A 19,293-nucleotide genomic window follows, 5' to 3' on the forward strand; every position below is an offset into this window, starting at 1 on the left:
AATGTCTGTAGGGCCCCAGTCAATCCCAAATCTCACCGTTGTCCTTCATTTCAGCCCCCGATGGAGGAGGGAGGCCGCAAGAGACACTCATCCAGTGGAGACGGTCGTCGCCGTCACCCTTCCCAGGGTTCCAGCCGCCCCCACAGCCAAACTGGCTTCGGCCCGGCCCCGTTCGCCCAGGGCCCCGCCAAGGATGATGCCAAAAACAGCAGCCAGAGCCAGCGACCCGCAGCCCAGGCCTCGGCCACCGCGTCAGACACCAAGCCACCAAAGTAGCCCCGGACAACCCTCGGATCAACTCAACGTCATCAAATCCTTTCTGCAACACAAGGGGGTCCAATGGTTCACGCAAAGCATGAGAGAATGACTTTGATGAATGTCTCGTGATTTTAAATAAATCAAGGCACTTCCATTTTTAATTTCTTTTGTTTGAAACAGAGTTTTGTCTTGTTGGAGACAAAGACATTTGAAGGAATGGATGAAGTGTTCCATTGTTTTTTTTCTTTAGTTTTTTTTTCGTTGCGAACCTTAGCATATATTCTCCCGGTGGTTACAATGTGGGAATGAACATGGGTTTTGAGCACGTTTGATGGCAACTGCAAACCTTGTGGCCCCCTTTTCTATCGTTGGACCTCCTTTCCATTTGACACCATCTGTTGGCTGACAGATGAGTGATTTTTCAAGATCTGATCTTTTTTTTGTTTTTTCTTCTATGGGGTGAGTGGTGGATTGGAAACTGATTCTTTGAAAAATTAAGGAAAACAATATTTGACTTGTTTTGGGCTGGAGGGTAGAGGAGGGAAAAAAAAGAGAAAAAAAAAATCAAGAAACCAAATGATTAAAATAAGACTTGTACCAGTCCCTCAGTATGAGCAAGATCGTTGAAAGTTGCCTTATTTTAATGGTTTTTCTGCTTAATTTGTGCCCGCCACCTTAATGTCGATTGTACAGCATTGATAATTGCAAATATGCAACATCGGTCATCACCTACAGTAGTGGCCACTCAGTGACACCCCCCTCCCCCCCTCTGAACAGCACCCCCTCTGAACTGTCTTCCAAGTGTCATATGGTCTGTTACGAAGCCTACCCACCCTTCAGTGTGTTTGCAATTTGTGGCTCTTTGTGCTAAAATGCTTTGCTGGGGGGGGCACCCACCCCTGACCCCCCCCAATCACCAGCCTCCAAAGGACAGTCTGCGTCCAGCCATCTATCTGTTCATCCTATCATCCATCCATTGTACACCATTCAGGCTACTGGACTGGAATCACCAATCCGGATGACTTGACGACAGAGGAACGGCTCTCAGTCCCAGTAGATCTGGCATGCTGCAGCAGGTGCTTCAGGTGTATGGTGGGCTTTGTTTTAAGGGGGGGGGGGGGGGTAAATGGCCTGCTTTCCAGGGCTAAACAAGGCTTCAGTCTGCAGCTTGGCATGGACTATACCCTCGCATCCCACTACCACACACACACACACCAGTGTTTCTTCCAGAGAGTGGTGGCTCTAATCTGTTCTTCTGGAGGAGTACAACCAATGTACAGGCTATGTATCCCTCTCTGACCCCAACCAACCTGTTTTTTATTCCCCTACATCCATTCAGATCAACTATAATAACCTAGTTTAGATAACTTAATCTTTATCTGACATGAGTACTGATGATATCAAATAGATGAGTGTTTTTTTGTCCACTAATGTAAATGTGAATTGGACAGATGAAGAGAAATTACTCCTCCCAGCTACTTGTTTTATTGTTTATAGAACAGATTATATATTCGCCTTACATGTGTACGTACTCAACTTTTCTTTCTGTCTTTATTTTGTTTCCCCCCTTTCGTTTCATCTTTTAATTCTTTTTAATTTGCTGTGTTTCAAGCTAGGGTATGTCTCTGTATTGAATATGTGTTTGAAACCTCTGGACTTTCAAGAAATGGGAAATTTAATATAGTACAAATGAAAGGGAAATTTACATTAGGGCATCAACTGACATTCAATGCAACAACAAACATTATACATTTCCAGGAAGTAGAGTTCAATTTCAAATCAAAGTTTAATTTGCAGAATTACATTTTTTTTTTATTTAGATGAATTTTGTTGACAAATTGCGTGATGTGAATCGCGCAACGTCAATTTAGAACGAATTGTATCATGAGTTAAAGGTGGTTTGTTGAATAATCCCCCCTGACTAGTTATTGGATCAGTGACGTACAATGGTCCTCTTTGTTAAATATTAATTGGCATAAATAACTGGAGGTGCATTGAAGTGATTCAGATTCACTGGTGGTTCCCCTGTGTTAGAATGTCCAGTTGTCTTCATGTTTTTGTTTCAAAGGAAATTTTTATTAACCCGCCATTGTTGAACAATTTACAAGAGTTTAGCGAGAATTAGCTACGTTTTAGCTTTATTTTTATTTTTTTTCTGTTTTGTTGTGGGCTTAGCTCAAGGGAGCTGCGGGTCAATTCAGGAGGCTGATATGAATCACTCAAGAAATCATTTTACTCGAGGAATAAAGACAAAATACGACAAAACTCCCAACCATTTCCCAATCCAGTTAATCCTCTGAGAGGATGTGGTGTGTCACCAGGGGGGTGCCCTTCCAGACAGCCACACAGACAGATTTCTTCCCCCCCACCCCCCCAGTGAATGTTGCCTGTGCCCCCTCCCCCTGGATAGAGGGGACAGGTGCTCTGGGGTCCAGCCTTTTCTTTAGTATAGTGACAAACCCTGCGGATTGAACAGCTGGCGCTCCGATGAACTCTAGGGGGCGCCATGTCTGGCATCCTGCAGGGTCAGGTGGACTGGGCCGGACTTTTGAAGAGAAAGAAGGGGAAGGGAGGTTCGAGGAAGATGGACGTAACCCGCCTTGGGTTTTGTCAGTGATGTCACTATTTTAGAGGATTTGAATGGCTATGATGTCTGGGAAATGAACTAGGAGAAAGAATTCCATGAAGCCATATAAATAGAAAAACAGCTGTATATCAACCATGTTAATAGTTCATTATCTTTACAATATCCCAGGCTTGTCATGAGAGAAAAAAAAAAAAAGATTTAAAATAAAGAAAAAGGAACCAAAAAAATATAAAACAGAAAAATGTAAAATACTTGAATGAGATCTTGTATTATAACATTTAATATTCATAATATCTGCTTTGTAGGCTGATGTGATTCGCTATTAGTGTTATTTGTAATTTGTAGTAATTATGCTTTTCCTTATTAAATACAACAAAAAAAAACACAAAATGGACAAAAAACTTCACACTGCCTGTCATCGTCCTCTCATTTACTTGTTTGTCTTTTCCTGTGGGGATCTCCAGAAAGCAGGATTATTAAATTAGCCAGGTAACTTTGATAAACCGTTACATATAAGAAATCCAAATTCGTATACAGTAAGTATTCTGACTTTTTTGACTTTTTCACACATTTTGTTACGTTACATCCTTATTCTAAAATGGATTAAATTAAACACATTCCTCATCAATCTACAAACAATATCTCATAATGACAAAGTGAAAACCAGTTTTAAATGTTTGCTAATTTATTGCAAATAAAAAAAGACATGAATATCTTATCTACTTTAGTGTTCAGACCTTTTGCTATGCGACTCAATTGAGTTCAGGTGCATCCTGTTTCCATTGATCATCCTTGAGATGTTTCTACAACTTGATTGGAGTCCACCTGTGATAAATTCAATTGATTGGACATCATTTGGAGAGGCACATATCTGTCTATATAAGCTGCCAGAGGAAAAAAAAACAAGCCATGAGGTCGAAGGAATTGTCCGTAGAGTTCTGAGTCAGGTTTGTGTCGAGGCAAAGATCTGGAGAAGGGTACCAAAACATTTCTGCTGCATTGAAGGTCCCCAAGAACACAGTGGCTTCCATCATTGCTAAATGGAAGAAGTTTGGAACCACCAAGACTCTTCCAAGAGCTGGCCGCCCGGCCAAACTGAGCAATCGGGGGGGATGGGCCTTTGTCAGGGAGGTGACCAAGAACCTGATGGTCACTCTGACAGAGCTCCAGAGTTCCTCTGCAGCACTCCACCAATCAGGCCTTTATACACTTTAAATACAGGTGTGCCAAGATTGTAGCGTCATACCCAAGAAGACTCAAGGCTGTAATCGCTGCCAAAGGTGCTTCAACAAAGTACTGAGTAATGGGTCTGAATACTTAAGTAAATGTAATATGATGTATAGATATATATTTTTTTGTACATTTACTATTTCTAGAAATCTGTTTTTGCTTTGTCGTTACATGGTATTGTGTGTAGATTGATGAGGGGGAAGAAAACAATGTAATCCATTTTAGAATAAGGCTGTAACGTAACAAAGTGGGAAAAAGTCCAGGGGTCTGAATACTTTCCTAATGCACTGTAACCTGCTCCAGGTTAGGCTAAATAAGGGCTAATGCAGCGTTCACATGCTAGGAAACTCAAATGTACGACTTGCTAACTGGTTGTAGTTATACACGTGCCTCGTTCAACCAGTTAGCAAGACGGAAATGTCAGTTTTCTAGTGTTGATCAGCACGTGAAAGCGGCATAACTCCATTTATCCTGAATGATGTCTGAGCTGCGAGTTGAGCACCAATGAGATCAGATTCATCCGTATTACAATGGTGGATATTTGCTCGTCCACCTGCCGCTAACTCTAGCGGGCTTGTAATTGAGCGTGTATGTCGCACATGGCTAGTCGAACGCCGAAGTCTTCATTGAGACAACGCTGAAACATTAATCCGTGGGTGAATCAGGGCAACATTTTCATGTGTCAACTAATTTCATATTGATTATCTTGCAAATTCAGCAGACTATGGTGTGAAATAGGCTTTTAGAAGTGAAGTCTTTATTTATTTTTTTACTTCTCGTTAATGCCGTTTATGTTGTTCTTATCAATGCACAACCACAAGCAGTCCCCTTCCCAATCGTATGATATAATGATTGTATTAAGTCATACAAAAGTGTGCCTGAAGTTTTAAATGCATTCTGTCATTACTAAATGTGTAATGTGATAGGTATTTTAACATGACCGTTTTCTAAAAATGATTTAATCAGTCTTCCTCGAATGAAGGGGGGAAGATGACGCAATCTTTTGAGAGCGGGAGGGAATCTGATTTCATTGGTCCTCAACACGTTGCTCAGACGCTTCATTCAAAATAAATGGAGTTAGCCCTGAGTTAGCTTATTGTTTAGTTCTGAGGGATTTGTTATCATAGAAATGTACCTGGCTAAAAGGTGAGCCACATTTGTGTGACCGGTTATCCCAAATTTAACTCTGGAGTTAACCAAAGTTACCTCTTAATTTCACAAACCTGGTTTGTAGTGTAATAAAGCTCTGACCACTGATGGATGATATTGTTTCGACTAATACTAGGGTCGCAAAATTCTGCTAACTTTCCCTAAATTCCCAAGTTTTACAGAAATCCTAGTTGGACGATTCCGGATGTCCTGTTTATTCCCTCTGGGAATATTCCAACCGGAAAAGTTACCTTCATTTTCCAACTCTTACTGTAGCAGACTATTGATTATGTGTGAGAGAATGAGTATAAAATATTTACAGATGTAATGATGCTGTTGAATGAGTATAAAATATTTACAGATGTAATGATGCTGTTGAATGCTGATTTTTGTGTCGACGCTTAGAAGAAAATTCAAATAACACGTCTCATTTCTTTCAAAGGTTTTTTGCTACAACAATGCACAGATTCGGACAGATCACGACCCTTCAAAGGCCCCATTTATCAATCAGGGCAGAGGTTGTACATTACGAACTGGTGACGAGGATGGGATTGTTGTATGGTTTTCCATGGATCTACAAACCTAAAATTTAGGCCTGTCAAATGATGGGGGAAAAAAATAGAATTTTTATATAAAATATAATTTGCTGTGATTTGCTCAAATGGACTGTAATTTAACAATTTTCATACAAAAAATATGGATTTAACAGTTAAATCAAATTAGTTAAATGGAGAGCACACTTTCTTTAATCTCAATGTCCACTTGTTTTTTACATGGCATTGTGGATTTTAGCTGTATAGATGATGATGTATTTTTGATATTTTCAGTAAATTTACAATGCTTTCAGACAATGTGATTCATCGCAGGGGGAAAAAAAGTGCACTAAAATTACAAAAAAGTTAATCAGTTAACTCTTCACAGTCCTAACAATAAAACAAGCTTACATGCATTTAATGCGATACTTTGGGATTTTGGCAATAAGGCTCTTTAACTACTTCCCCAGATTCGGATGAACTAGTGGATACCGTTTTTACGTCTATGTCTACTATGAAGGAAGTTAGCGAGAGTTTCACAAGCCAATGCTAACTAGCGTTAGCACAAAGAAGTTTATGGAAGTCTATGGGTATGTGCTAGCCTGCTCTTTGGGTAAGTAGATAAAGGGCATCATTGCCAAAATCCCAAAGCAATCCGATTTATAAAATATAGAGATTGAAAAAAAACTTGCAGCAGAGAACAACGTTAGACTAAAGAGAAGGTTAGACTTACAGTAGAGAACAAGGTTGGACTGAAAAGGTAGAGAACAAGGTTAGACTGAAAAGGTAGAAAATGCTATTGCTATCAACATTCACATTTCTTAAATAATAAAACAAAAGTCAATCTTCTGATCAAGCAGGTAAAACGTTGTGAAGTATCACATGATGTGCGTTCAGTGAGAAAGTGTCAAACTTAATAAGGACCCCACTGTCTCCTACTACCAAGAGTAAACTGATCCGTGAGAGTCGAGCCATCTCAGTGCCACAACTGAGGATAGGAATTCTCTGATTGCCAAAGTTTTCAGCTGTGCTAACATAATTGCAAACGTTTTTATTTTATTTCCCCAATTTCGTGGTATTCAATTGGTAGTTACAGTCTTGTCTCATCGCTGCAACTCCCGTACGGACTCATGAGAGCCATGCGTCCTCCGAAACACAACCCAACCAAGCCACACTGCTTCTTGACACAATGCACATCCAACCCAGAAGCCAGCCGCACCAATGTGTCAGAGGAAACACCCTGTACACCTGGCAACCTGGTCACCATGCCCGCCACAGGAGTTGCCAGTGCACAATGAGACAAGTATATCCCTGCCGGCCGGCCAAACCCTCCCTAACCCAGACAACACTGGGCCAATTGTGCATCGCCACATGAGCCTCCCAGTCACAGCCAGCTGTGGCAGAGCCTGGGCTCAAACCCAGAATCTCTGGTGGCACAGCTAGCACTGCGATGCCTTAGACCACTGCACCACCCAGGAGGCCCTTGCAAAAGGGTTTTCTAATGATCAATTAGCCTTTTAAAATGATAAACTTGGATTAGCTAACACAACATGCCATTTGAACACAGGGGTGTGTTCAAATGTTCTTGCTGTGAGATGTTACCCCACTCTTCCACCAAGGCACCTGCAAGTTCCCGGACATTTCTGGGGGGGAATGGTCCTAGCCCTCACCCTCCGATCCAACAGGTCCCAGACATGCTCAATGGGATTGAGATCCGGGCTCTTCGCTGGAAATGGCAGAACACTGACATTCCTGTCTTGCAGGAAATCACGCACAGAACGAGCAGCATGGCTGGTGGCATTGTCATGCTGGAGGGTCATGTCAGGATGAGCCTGCAGGAAGGGTACCACATGAGGGAGGAGGATGTCTTCCCTGTAACGCACAGCTTTGAGATTGCCTGCAATGACAAGCTCAGTCTGATGATGCTGTGACACACTGCTCCAGACCATGACGGACCCTCCACCTCCAAATCGATCCCGCTCCGGAGTACAGGCCTCGGTGTAACGCTCATTCCTTCGATGATAAACGCGAATCCAAGGTGAGACAAAACTGCGACTCGTCAGTGAAAAGCACTTTTTTCCAGTCCTGTCTGGTCCAGGAAAGGAGGGGTTTGTGCCCATATGCGACGTTGTTGCCGGTGATGTCTGGTGAGGACCTGCCTTACAACAAGGCGGACAGTCTGAGCACTGATGGAGGGATTGTGCGTTCCCAGCTTCACCCCGTCAACCTACGGGATAGGGAACGTGTGATGACGCTGGGTGTCAAGTAAAGTGTTACCTAATCATTGATGGGTTCGCTTATTAGACAAATCAAACTCAAATCAAACACTTGCTGCATACTTCTGGGAGTATACAACATCGTAACATCTTTCAATCTTAATTTCAGAAATAGATTTATTAAATAATAATTAAACAGATCTCTTCTTTCTAATCAGATAAAGAGGTTATGTCTGACTGGTAAAGTATCATTGACCTCTGTGCTGTAATTTTTCCTGAGCTTTGTACCCTCACATGGACGTTATCACAAAATGTTGAAACTCACAGGGATGTTCTTCAATATCTGGCTACATAATTTTTTTTATTTGCTACCTAAGGTGATTATATCTAGCTGCAACAGGGAATATGTATGACTAATAAAATACAGGCTTGGGTTATGCTAGGTCACTAGAGTATCTTCCACAGATTGCTTGAGGGGGCAGGCACTGGGGGTAAACACTGTAAAGGGTTAATCTGCAGTTCCTACATTCCTTTTTGGACTTATACATTAATTTAACTTTTAAATGCCTCATGAACTTGGTTTCATTGTCATACCCCATCAGAATCCAAAATATAAGTTTTACTCCAACGTTTAAACCTTATTTAGCCTCAAAACATGGTTTAAACAGTCCTTGCATCCATAGCTCTGTCTATGAATTTGAGTGGTTACATCTCTCCGCTTTTTTTTTTTTTTTTTACCAAAACAGTGGTGGGGATAACGCTTTGTTATTGTTTCAACTTCTGATTGCTGCTTTAAGTAACCAGCGGTTATCAGTAATGGTGGTCGTTATCTCACCAATGTCCTGTCCAACAACATCTATTAATTCAACTCAGTAAGAGTACTTTGGACCGATCGACAGATGGGCACGCCGTTCATAGGGACCGGAGTTTTCCCTGACCACGTGACCTGAACATCTGACCTCAACAGGAGAGAAACTCCAGGTCCTATTTACAGTGTGATTATTATGAACTTCACAACACACACATGCTAGTACAAAACACGCACAGCAGTGAAAATATGAGGATTTCATAAGGATGGTGATTATCCGTGTTGGACGCTGTAATAATTGATGGAAGTCATGGTGAGATATTGTGTGTGTGTGTGTGTGTGGTGTGTGTGTGTGTGTGTGTGTGTAAAACAGGATTCGATTGACTGTACCGGGTTGTTCTTGTTCAGTGGAATTCTGTACCGGGTGATGAAGTTGGGCTTTCCAGTGTATGAATTCTGTACCGGGTGATGAAGTTGGGCTTTCCAGTGTATGAATTCTGTACCGGGTGATGAAGTTGGGCTTTCCAGTGTATGAATTCTGTACCGGGTGATGAAGTTGGGCTTTCCAGTGTATGAATTCTGTACCGGGTGATGAAGTTGGGCTTTCCAGTGTATGAATTCTGTACCGGGTGATGAAGTTGGGCTTTCCAGTGTATGAATTCTGTACCGGGTGATGAAGTTGGGCTTTCCAGTGTATGAATTCTGTACCGGGTGATGAATTTGGGCTTTCCAGTGTATGAATTCTGTACCGGGTGATGAAGTTGGGCTTTCCAGTGTATGAATTCTGTACCGGGTGATGAAGTTGGGCTTTCCAGTGTATGAATTCTGTACCGGGTGATGAATTTGGGCTTTCCAGTGTATGAATTCTGTACCGGGTGATGAAGTTGGGCTTTCCAGTGTATGAATTCTGTACCGGGTGATGAATTTGGGCTTTCCAGTGTATGAATTCTGTACCGGGTGATGAAGTTGGGCTTTCCAGTGTATGAATTCTGTACCGGGTGATGAATTTGGGCTTTCCAGTGTATGAATTCTGTACCGGGTGATGAAGTTGGGCTTTCCAGTGTATGAATTCTGTACCGGGTGATGAAGTTGGGCTTTCCAGTGTATGAATTCTGTACCGGGTGATGAAGTTGGGCTTTCCAGTGTATGAATTCTGTACCGGGTGATGAAGTTGGGCTTTCCAGTGTATGAATTCTGTACCGGGTGATGAATTTGGGCTTTCCAGTGTATGAATTCTGTACCGGGTGATGAAGTTGGGCTTTCCAGTGTATGAATTCTGTACCGGGTGATGAAGTTGGGCTTTCCAGTGTATGAATTCTGTACCGGGTGATGAATTTGGGCTTTCCAGTGTATGAATTCTGTACCGGGTGATGAAGTTGGGCTTTCCAGTGTATGAATTCTGTACCGGGTGATGAATTTGGGCTTTCCAGTGTATGAATTCTGTACCGGGTGATGAAGTTGGGCTTTCCAGTGTATGAATTCTGTACCGGGTGATGAAGTTGGGCTTTCCAGTGTAATCAACCAGCATGAGCGGAAGATTGGAGCCCCGGGAATCCACAAAGGGCCCCATGTTCAAGACAACACAAATCAATACATTAACGTCCAATACAAAACAACGACCACATCACGTACACATGGTTCAATTCAAGATACAGCATCATGTCATAACACTGTCATAGAACAGCTCAGTGTGTTTCACTCAGTCCAGTACATTCACATCTCATAAAAGTGATATAACCACAAGGCTACTTGGGGTGGCAGGTAGCCTAATGGTTAGAGCGTCGGGCCAATAACCGAAAGGTTGCTGGATCAAATCCCTGAGCATGACAAGGTAAAAATCAGTTATTTTGCCCCTGAATGAGGCAGTTAACCCACTGTTCTCCGGTGATCTGTCATTGTAAGTAAGAATTTGTTCTTAACTGACTTGCTTGGTTAAATAAAAATATATATATTTAAAAGCAATACCAGAGCTGGTGACTTAATTACTTACCTCCCATATCCTAAGGCAATATTACATACTGACCATGTGGCCTAATAACAAGCCAAATTGCTCCTGAAGTTCCCTGTCAGACAGGTTTCTATTTAAAAGACCCTAGTGTGTTGGAACAGAAATGGATTTCACAACTGAATTCTGGGGAGAATAAAAAAAATAAGCCTTTACTGTTTACTTGTTTTGTACGTATTAGGCCTCTGTCACACAGATTTCAGAGCAGTGGAACATCAGAATTCCAGGAGAGTTCTACTGGGCTGTTCGCCACAGTCAATTCCTTCCGGTTCCTTTGTGCATCCCAGAATGCTTCCCTTAGTTTATGTCAGATGAATATTTCCAGCCTGTCATGTATGTCACACCTGTTATAAATCTGTATGAGGAAATGTTTTTCTGTTGTACTCATCCTGTCGTGATGAGGTAGCCTTGCGTGCAACATATAATCACTATCAGGTGGGAAATAGTTCATGGTCTAATGGTTAAGAATTTTGTTTCCCAAGTGGTGGCCAGTGGGAGACCAGGGTTCAGATCCCACCAATTATATCAAATCAAATGTATTTATATAGCCCTTCTTACATCAGCTGATATATCAAAGTGCTGTACAGAAACCCAGCCTAAAACCCTAAACAGCAAGCAATGCAGGTGTAGAAGCACGGTGGCTAGGAAAAACTCCCTAGAAAGTCCAAAACCTAGGAAGAAACCTAGAGAGGAACGAGGCTAGGAGGGGTGGCCAGTCCTCTTCTGGCTGTGCCGGGTGCAGATTATAACAGAACATGGCCAAGATGTTCAAATGTTCATAAATGACCAGCATGGTCAAATAATAGTAATCACAGTGAACAGGTCATGGTTCCATAGCCACAGGCAGAACAGTTGAAACTGGAGCAGCAGCACGGCCAGGTGGACTGGGGACAACAAGGAGTCATCATGCCAGGTAGTCCTGAAGCATGGTCCTAGGGCTCAGGTTCTCCGAGAGAGAGAAAGAGAGAATTAGAGAGAGCATACTTAAATTCACACAGGACACCGGATAAGACTGGAGAAATACTCCAGATATAACAGACTGACCCTAGCCCCCCGACACATAAACTACTGCAGCATAAATACTGGCGGCTGAGACAGGAGGGGTCAGGAGACACTGTGGCCCCATCCGATGATACCCCCGGACAGTGTTAAACAGGCAGGATATAACCCCACCTACTTTGCCAAAGCACAGCCCCCACACCACTAGAGGGATATCTTCAACCAGCAACTTACCATCCTGAGACAAGGCCGAGTATAGCCCACAAAGATCTCCACCACGGCACAACCCAAGGGGGGGCGCCAACCCAGACAGGAAGACCACGTCAGTGACTCAACCCACTCAAGTGACGCACCCTTCCTAGGGATGGCATGGAAGAGCACCAGTAAGCCAGTGACTCAGCCCCTGTAATAGGGTTAGAGGCAGAGAATCCCAGTGGAGAGAGGGGAACCGGCCAGGCAGAGACAGCAAGGGCTGTTCGTTGCTCCAGTGCCTTTCCGTTCACCTTCACACTCTTGGGCCAGACTATTCTCAATCATAGGACCTACTGAAGAGATGAGTCTTCAATAAAGACTTAAAGGTTGAGACCGAGTCTGCGTCTCTCACATGGGTAGGCAGACCATTCCATGAAAATGGAGCTCTATAGGAGAAAGCCCTGCCTCCAGCTGTTTGCTTAGAAATTGTAGGGACAATTAGGAGGCCTGCGTCTTGTGACCGTAGCGTACGTGTAGGTATGTACGGCAGGACCAAATCGGAAAGATAGGTAGGAGCAAGCCCATGTAATGCTTTGTAGGTTAGCAGTAAAACCTTGAAATCAGCCCTTGCCTTAACAGGAAGCCAGTGTAGAGAGGCTAGCACTGGAGTACTATGATCACATTTTTGGGGTTCTAGTCAAGATTCTAGCAGCAGTGTTTAGCACTAACTGAAGTTTATTTAGTGCTTTATCCGGGTAGCCGGAAAGTAGAGCATTGCAGTAGTCTAATACATTTTTCTGCATCCTTTTTGGACAGAAAATGTCAGATTTTTGCAATGTTACGTAAATGGAAAAAAAGCTGTCCTTGAAACAGTCTTGATATGTTCATCAAAAGAGAGATCAGGGTCCAGAGTAACGCCGAGGTCCTTCACAGTTTTATTTGAGACGACTGTACAACCATCCAGATTAATTGTCAGATTCAACAGAAGATCTCTTTGTTTTCTCTATTGTCTCTTACCATTTATAGAACAAGGCTGTCTGATGTCCCTCCCACCTATGGACCTCCACTGGTTCTGCCAGAAGTCTCCTGATGCTCCCCAAAACCTCTGCAGATGCCTGGGATGAACAGGGAGAAAGCTACAGATTTTTTCGGGGAGGAGCGCAAAAACTAGTAAATATTGTGCTTATTACTGTATGTAACTAATTAATATCATTCACGTAAATATAACATTGGTTTATGTTTCTTCTGAAATCATCCCTAGATGCTGTGTAAAGGTCTTGTCGTCATTAACAAGTTAGGAACGCTGCCGAGACAAAGAGGCCGTATCCAATGACGATGACTGCTTTCATCACAGAGTCTGTCTGAGACATCTGTGGCATTGTGTTGTGTTACAAAACGACATATTTTAGAGTGGCCTTTTATTGTCCCCAGCACATTTAATAAATGGATCACTAGTCACTTTAATAATGCCACTTTAATAATGTTTACATATCTTGCATCACCCATCTCATATGTATATACTGTATTTTATACCATCTACTGCATCTTAGCCTATGTCGCTCTGTCATTACTCATCCATATATTTATATGTATATATTCTTATTCCATTCCTTTACTTAGATTTGTGTGTATTAGGTAGCTGTTGTGAAATTGTTAGATTACATGTTAGATACTACTGCACTGTCGGAACCAGAAGCACAAGTATTTCGCTACACTCGCAATAACATCTGCTAATCACGTGTATGTGACCAATACGATTTAATTTGACAAGGTGCGACTGTGTAATGATCATTCCTTTTAATAAGCTTCTTGATATGACACACCTGTCAGGTGGATGGATCATCTTGGCAAAGGAGAAACGCTCACTAACAAGGATGTAAACACATTTGTGCACAACATTTTTGAGAAATAAGCTTTTTGTGCATATAGAACATTTCTGGGATCTTGTATTTCAGCTCATGGGACCAATGCTTCACACGTTGCGTTTTATATTTCTGCTCAGTGTATATGTATTGCGATTCGATACTGTGATTTTATTGCGATTTGATGTTCCAAACATATTGCTCACTATATGTCTGCTGCAGAGGGACAAGAGAGAGAGCTTGAGAACATTTGTTTTGATCAGTCATGGAAATAAAAGTTCTGAATGGACTTTTATTGGAGAACAAGCTATAGGATGAAAAATACTGGCATTTTGGCGCTGGTACTGCCAACTAGCACTAGCTAACACTACCTAGCAAAAAAAATTAAAAAATACATTTTTATTTATTTTTAATTGTTTACAAATTGGAGTAAAATATCATCCAAAAATCATCCAAAATAATATTGTGATGTGTAACTGTATCGATTATTTTCCCCGTCACTATTGTTTATACCTTTTATGACCTGCTAACCCTGATCCTGACCAATCACAGGGGAGTATTACCACCCTAGAGCTCAGGGCTTCGTCTGCTCGTTCTCACCTTTGACCTCACGTTCCCTCCTTCTTTTCTTGGAATAATAACTCATCTAACACGGTGGAGGGGTAGCTAGGTTTAGAAGAAAGAGTGTTTGGGTCAGGTTGTTGGACTGTGCTCTCTGCCCAGTTAAAGAGTAAGCAATCGTGGGGGGTTCGTGTGTGTGTGTGTGTGTGTTGCTTTAAGCAGTGTTGTAATCAGGGCCAAGCTGTAGCCTGATTTGAGGTCATGGGGTCAGTTTGAGCTCTAAGCTGCAGGCCAGAAAGCAATACTCTCTACAAAGATGTTGGATAAATGAAGATGCGCCACTCAGGCCATGTCTCATTGGGAAAAAATGGTCACAGATCCGATCTGCTTAAGGGGTGGCTCTCCCATAGGCAGCAATGCATTAGCAGCTAGGTCTGGTCTGCTTAGTTCATTGACTGTTAATGAACCAGAAAAAGGAGAGCGAGTGTCTCTCTTCCTCTTCCAACTCTGCTCTCTCTCTTTCACTCTCCCTCTCGCTCTGTTCTGAACGCCTTTAAACATTTGGTTAAAACATTGTATCAAAGGTTTGGACACTGGAGGCCAATTTGCCAGAGAGCCAGAGCCACTCAAGACCTGTGTCCTGTGGGGATGACAACTCGAGGAGTATTGACGTCACTGTCAAATGACCTGCCACTGGCATTAAACAAAGCCTGCGCATCCATGTATGCTGATGATTCAACCATATACGCATCAGCAACCACAGCTAATGAAGTCACTGAAACGCTTAACAAAGAGTTGCAGTCTGTTTTGGAATGGGTGGTCAGTAATAAACTGGTCCTGAACATCTGTAAAACTAAGAGGATTGTATTTGGTACAAATCCTTCCCTAAGCTCTAGACCTCAGCTGAATCTGGTAATGAATGGTGTGGCTGTTGAACAAGTTGAGGAGACTAAATTACTTGGTGTTACCTTAGATTTTAAACTGTCATGGTCAAAAAATATATAGATTCAATGGTTGTAAAGATGTGGAGAGGTCTGTCTGTGATAAAGTGATGTTCTGCTAACTTAACAAGGCAAGTCCTGCAGGCTCTACTTTTGTCTTATCTTGATTATTGTCCAGCCAAGTTGTCAAGTGCTGCTAAGAAAGACCTAGTTAAGCTGCAGCTGGCCCAGAACAGAGTGGCACATTTTCTTCATTGTAAATCAGAGGACTAATATAAATACTATGCATGCCAGTCTCTCTTGGCTAAAAGTTGAGGAGAGACTGACTGCATCACTTCTTTTTTAAGAAACATGAATGTTTTTAACATTCTAAATTGTTTGCATAGTCAACTTATACACAGCTCACTTACCCCAGCAGACATTCCACCAGGGGTCTTTTCACAGTCCTCAAATTCAAGAAAGCTTGAATTTATTACATAAATATCTAATTTATTAGATATTTATTAGTATTAGATAGAGCCATTATTACATGGAACTCACTTCCATCTTATATTGTTAAAATGAACAGCAAACCTGTTTTAAAAAATATATATCAAGCAACACCTCATGGCAAAGCAACACCTCATGGCAAAGCAACACCTCATGGCAAAGCAACACCTCATGGCAAAGCAACACCTCATGGCAAAGCAACACCTCATGGCAAAGCAACACCTCATGGCAAAGCAACACCTCATGCAAAGCAACACCTCATGGCAAAGCAACACCTCGTGGCAAAGCAACACCTCATGGCAAAGCAACACCTCATGGGCAAAGCAACACCTCATGGCACAATGCCTCTCCCCTATTTGACCTAGATAGTTTGTATGTATGTATTGATTTTTTTTTCACCTTTATTTAACCAGGTAGGCCAGTTGAGAACAAGTTCTCATTTACAACTGCCACTTGGCCGAGATAAAGCAAAGCAGTGTGACAAAAAAACAACAGAGTTACACATGGAATAAAGAAACGTACAATCAATAACACAATAGAAAAATCTATGTACAGTGCGTGCAAATGTAGTAAGATTAGGGAGGTAAGGCAATAAATAGGCCATAGAGGCAAAATAATTACAATTTAGCATTAACACTGGAGTGATAGATGTGCCGATGATGATGTGCAAGTAGAGATACTGGGGTGCAAAAGAGCAGAAAAACAATATGGGTATGAGGTAGTTGGGTGGGCTATTTAAAGATGGGCTGTGTATAGGTACAGTGATCGGTAAGCTGCTCTGTCAGCTGATGCTTAAAGTTAGAGAGGGAAATATAAGTCTCCAGCTTCAGTGATTTTTGCAATTCGTTCCAGTCATTGGCAGCAGAGAACTGGAAGGAAAGGCGGCCAAAAGAGGTGTTGGCTTTGGGGATGACCAGAGAAATATACCTGCTGGAGCGCGTGCTATGGGTGGGTGTTGCTATCGTGACCAGTGAGCTGAGATAAGGTGGGGCTTTACCGAGCAAAGACTTATAGATGACCTGGAGCCAGTGGGTTTGGCGATGAATATGAAGCGAGGGCCAGCCAACGAGAGCGTACAGGTCGCAGTGGTGGGAAGTATATGGGGCTTTGGTGATAAAACGCATGGCACTGTGATAGACTGCATCCAATTTGCTGAGTAGAGTGTTTGAGGAGTGTTGGAGGCGCTGGGGACATTAAAAGGCCACTCTAAAATGTGCAATTTTGTCACACAACACAAAGCCACAGATGTCTCAAGTGTTGAGGGAGTGTGCAGTTAGCATGCTGACTGCAGGAATCTCCACCAGAGCTTTTGTCAGAGAATTGAATGTTCATTTCTCTACCATAAGCTGCCTCCAACATCGTTTTAGAGAATTTGGCAGTACTTCCAACCGGCCTCACAACCACAGACCACGTGTATGGCGGTTTGCTGATTTCAACGTTGTGAACAGAGTGCCCCATGGTGGCGGTGGGGTTATGGTATGGGTCGGCATAAGCTACGGACAACAAACACAATTGCATTTTACCGATGGCAATTTGAATGCACAGAGAAACCGGTGATGAGATCCTGAGGCTCATTGTCCTGCCATTAATCTGTCTCCATCATCTCAGGTTCCAGCATGATAATGCACGGCTGCATGTCGCAATGATCTGCACACAATTCCTGGAAGCTGAAAATGTTCTTCCATGGCCTGCATACTCACCAGACGTCACCCATTGAGCTTGTTTGGGATGCTCTGGAACGACGTGCACGACAGCATGTTCCAGTTCCTGCCAATATCCAGCAACTTCGGACAGCCATTGAAGAGGAGCGGGACAACATTCCAAAGGCTACAATCAACAGCCTGATCAACTCTATGTGAAGGAGATGTGTCACGCTGCATGTGGCAAAATGGTGGCCTCACCAGATATGGAGATACCTAGAAATGTGTCAGGGAGGGCTGGCGTAATCAACATCCACAGCATCCGGGGAACAGTGGGAACAGTGGGTTAACTGCCATCAGGGAACAGTGGGTTAACTGCCATCCGGGGAACAGTGGGTTAACTGCCATCCGGGGAACAGTGGATTAACTGCCATCAGGGGAACAGTGGGTTAACTGCCATCCGGGGAACAGTGGGTTAACTGCCATCCGGGGAACAGTGGCTTAACTGCCATCAGGGGAACAGTGGGTTAACTGCCATCCGGGGAACAGTGGGTTAACTGCCATCCGGGGAACAGTGGGTTAACTGCCATCCGGGGAACAGTGGGTTAACTGCCATCCGGGGAACAGTGGGTTAACTGCCATCCGGGGAACAGTGGGTTAACTGCCATCCGGGGAACAGTGGGTTAACTGCCATCCGGGGAACAGTGGGTTAACTGCCATCAGGGGAACAGTGGGTTAACTGCCATCCGGGAACAGTGGGTTAACTGCCATCTGGGGAACAGTGGTGAGTGGTATAAGGGGCTTTGGTGACAAAAAAGATGGCACTGTGATAGACTGCATCTAATTTGCTGAGTAGAGTGTTGGAGGCTATTTTGTAAATGACATCGCCGAAGTCGAGGATCGGTAGGATAGTCAGTTTTATGAGGGTATATTTGGCAGCATGAGTGAAGGAAGCTTGTTGCGAAATAGGAAGCCGATTCTAGACTTAATTTTGAATTGGAGATGCTTAATGTGAGTCTGGAAGGAGAGTTTACAGTCTAACCAGACACCTAGGTGTTTGTAGTTGTCCACATATTCTAAGTCAGAACAGTCCAGAGTAGTGATGCTAGTCGGGCGGGCGGGAGGGTGCGGGCAGCGATCGGTTGAAGACCATGCATTTCATTTTACTTGCATTTAAGAGCAGTTGGAGGCCACGGAAGGAGTGTTGTATGGCATTGAAACTCATTTGGAGGTTAGTTAGCACAGCGTCCAAAGAAGGGCCAGATGTATATAGAATGGTGTTGTCTGCGTAGAGGTGGATCAGAGAATCACCAGCAGCAAGAGCGACATCATTGATATATACAGAGAAAAGAGTCGGCCTGAGAATTGAACCCTGTGGCACCCCCATAGAGAATGCCAGAGGTCTGGACAACAGGCCCTCCGATTTGACACACTGAACTCTGAGAAGTAGTTGGTGAACCAGGCGAGGTGAGAAACCAAGGCTGTTGAGACTGCCGATAAGAATGTGGTGATTGACAGAGTCGAAAGCCTTGGCCAGGTCGATGAAGACGGCTGCACAGTACTGTCTTTTATCGATGGCGGTTATGATATCGTTTAGGACCTTGATCGTGGCTGAGGTGCACCCATGACAGCTCGGAAACCAGATTGCATTGTGGAGAAGGTACGGTGGGATTCGAAATGGTCGGTGATCTGTTTGTTAACTTGGCTTGCGAAGATTTTAGAAAGGCAGGACAGGATGGATATAGGTCTATAACAGTTTGGGTCTAGAGTGTCTCCCCCTTTGAAGAGGGGGACGACCGCGGCAGCTTTCCAATCTTTGGGGA

At 43.1% G+C, this 19,293-nt stretch overlaps 1 protein-coding gene across 7 annotated transcripts in view; it reads left to right on the forward strand.

Moving 5' to 3' along the window:
- larp1 (La ribonucleoprotein 1, translational regulator) overlaps positions 1 to 3,251 on the forward strand; it is a 58,335-nt gene extending 55,084 nt beyond the window's left edge. For all 7 annotated transcript variants that reach the window (XM_082974778.1, XM_082974780.1, XM_082974781.1 and 4 more), the window contains one exon: positions 55 to 3,251. In XM_082974778.1, coding sequence (XP_082830904.1) covers positions 55 to 276 — 222 coding nt within the window. In that variant the 3' untranslated portion in view covers positions 277 to 3,251. The remainder of the gene's footprint in view (positions 1 to 54) is intronic.
- Positions 3,252 to 19,293: the final 16,042 nt, after the last annotated feature.

The sequence above is a fragment of the Salmo salar genome, chromosome 04 (genome assembly GCF_965601325.2).
Source record: "Salmo salar chromosome 04, fSalSal1, whole genome shotgun sequence".
In the NCBI taxonomy this organism is placed as follows: domain Eukaryota; kingdom Metazoa; phylum Chordata; class Actinopteri; order Salmoniformes; family Salmonidae; genus Salmo; species Salmo salar.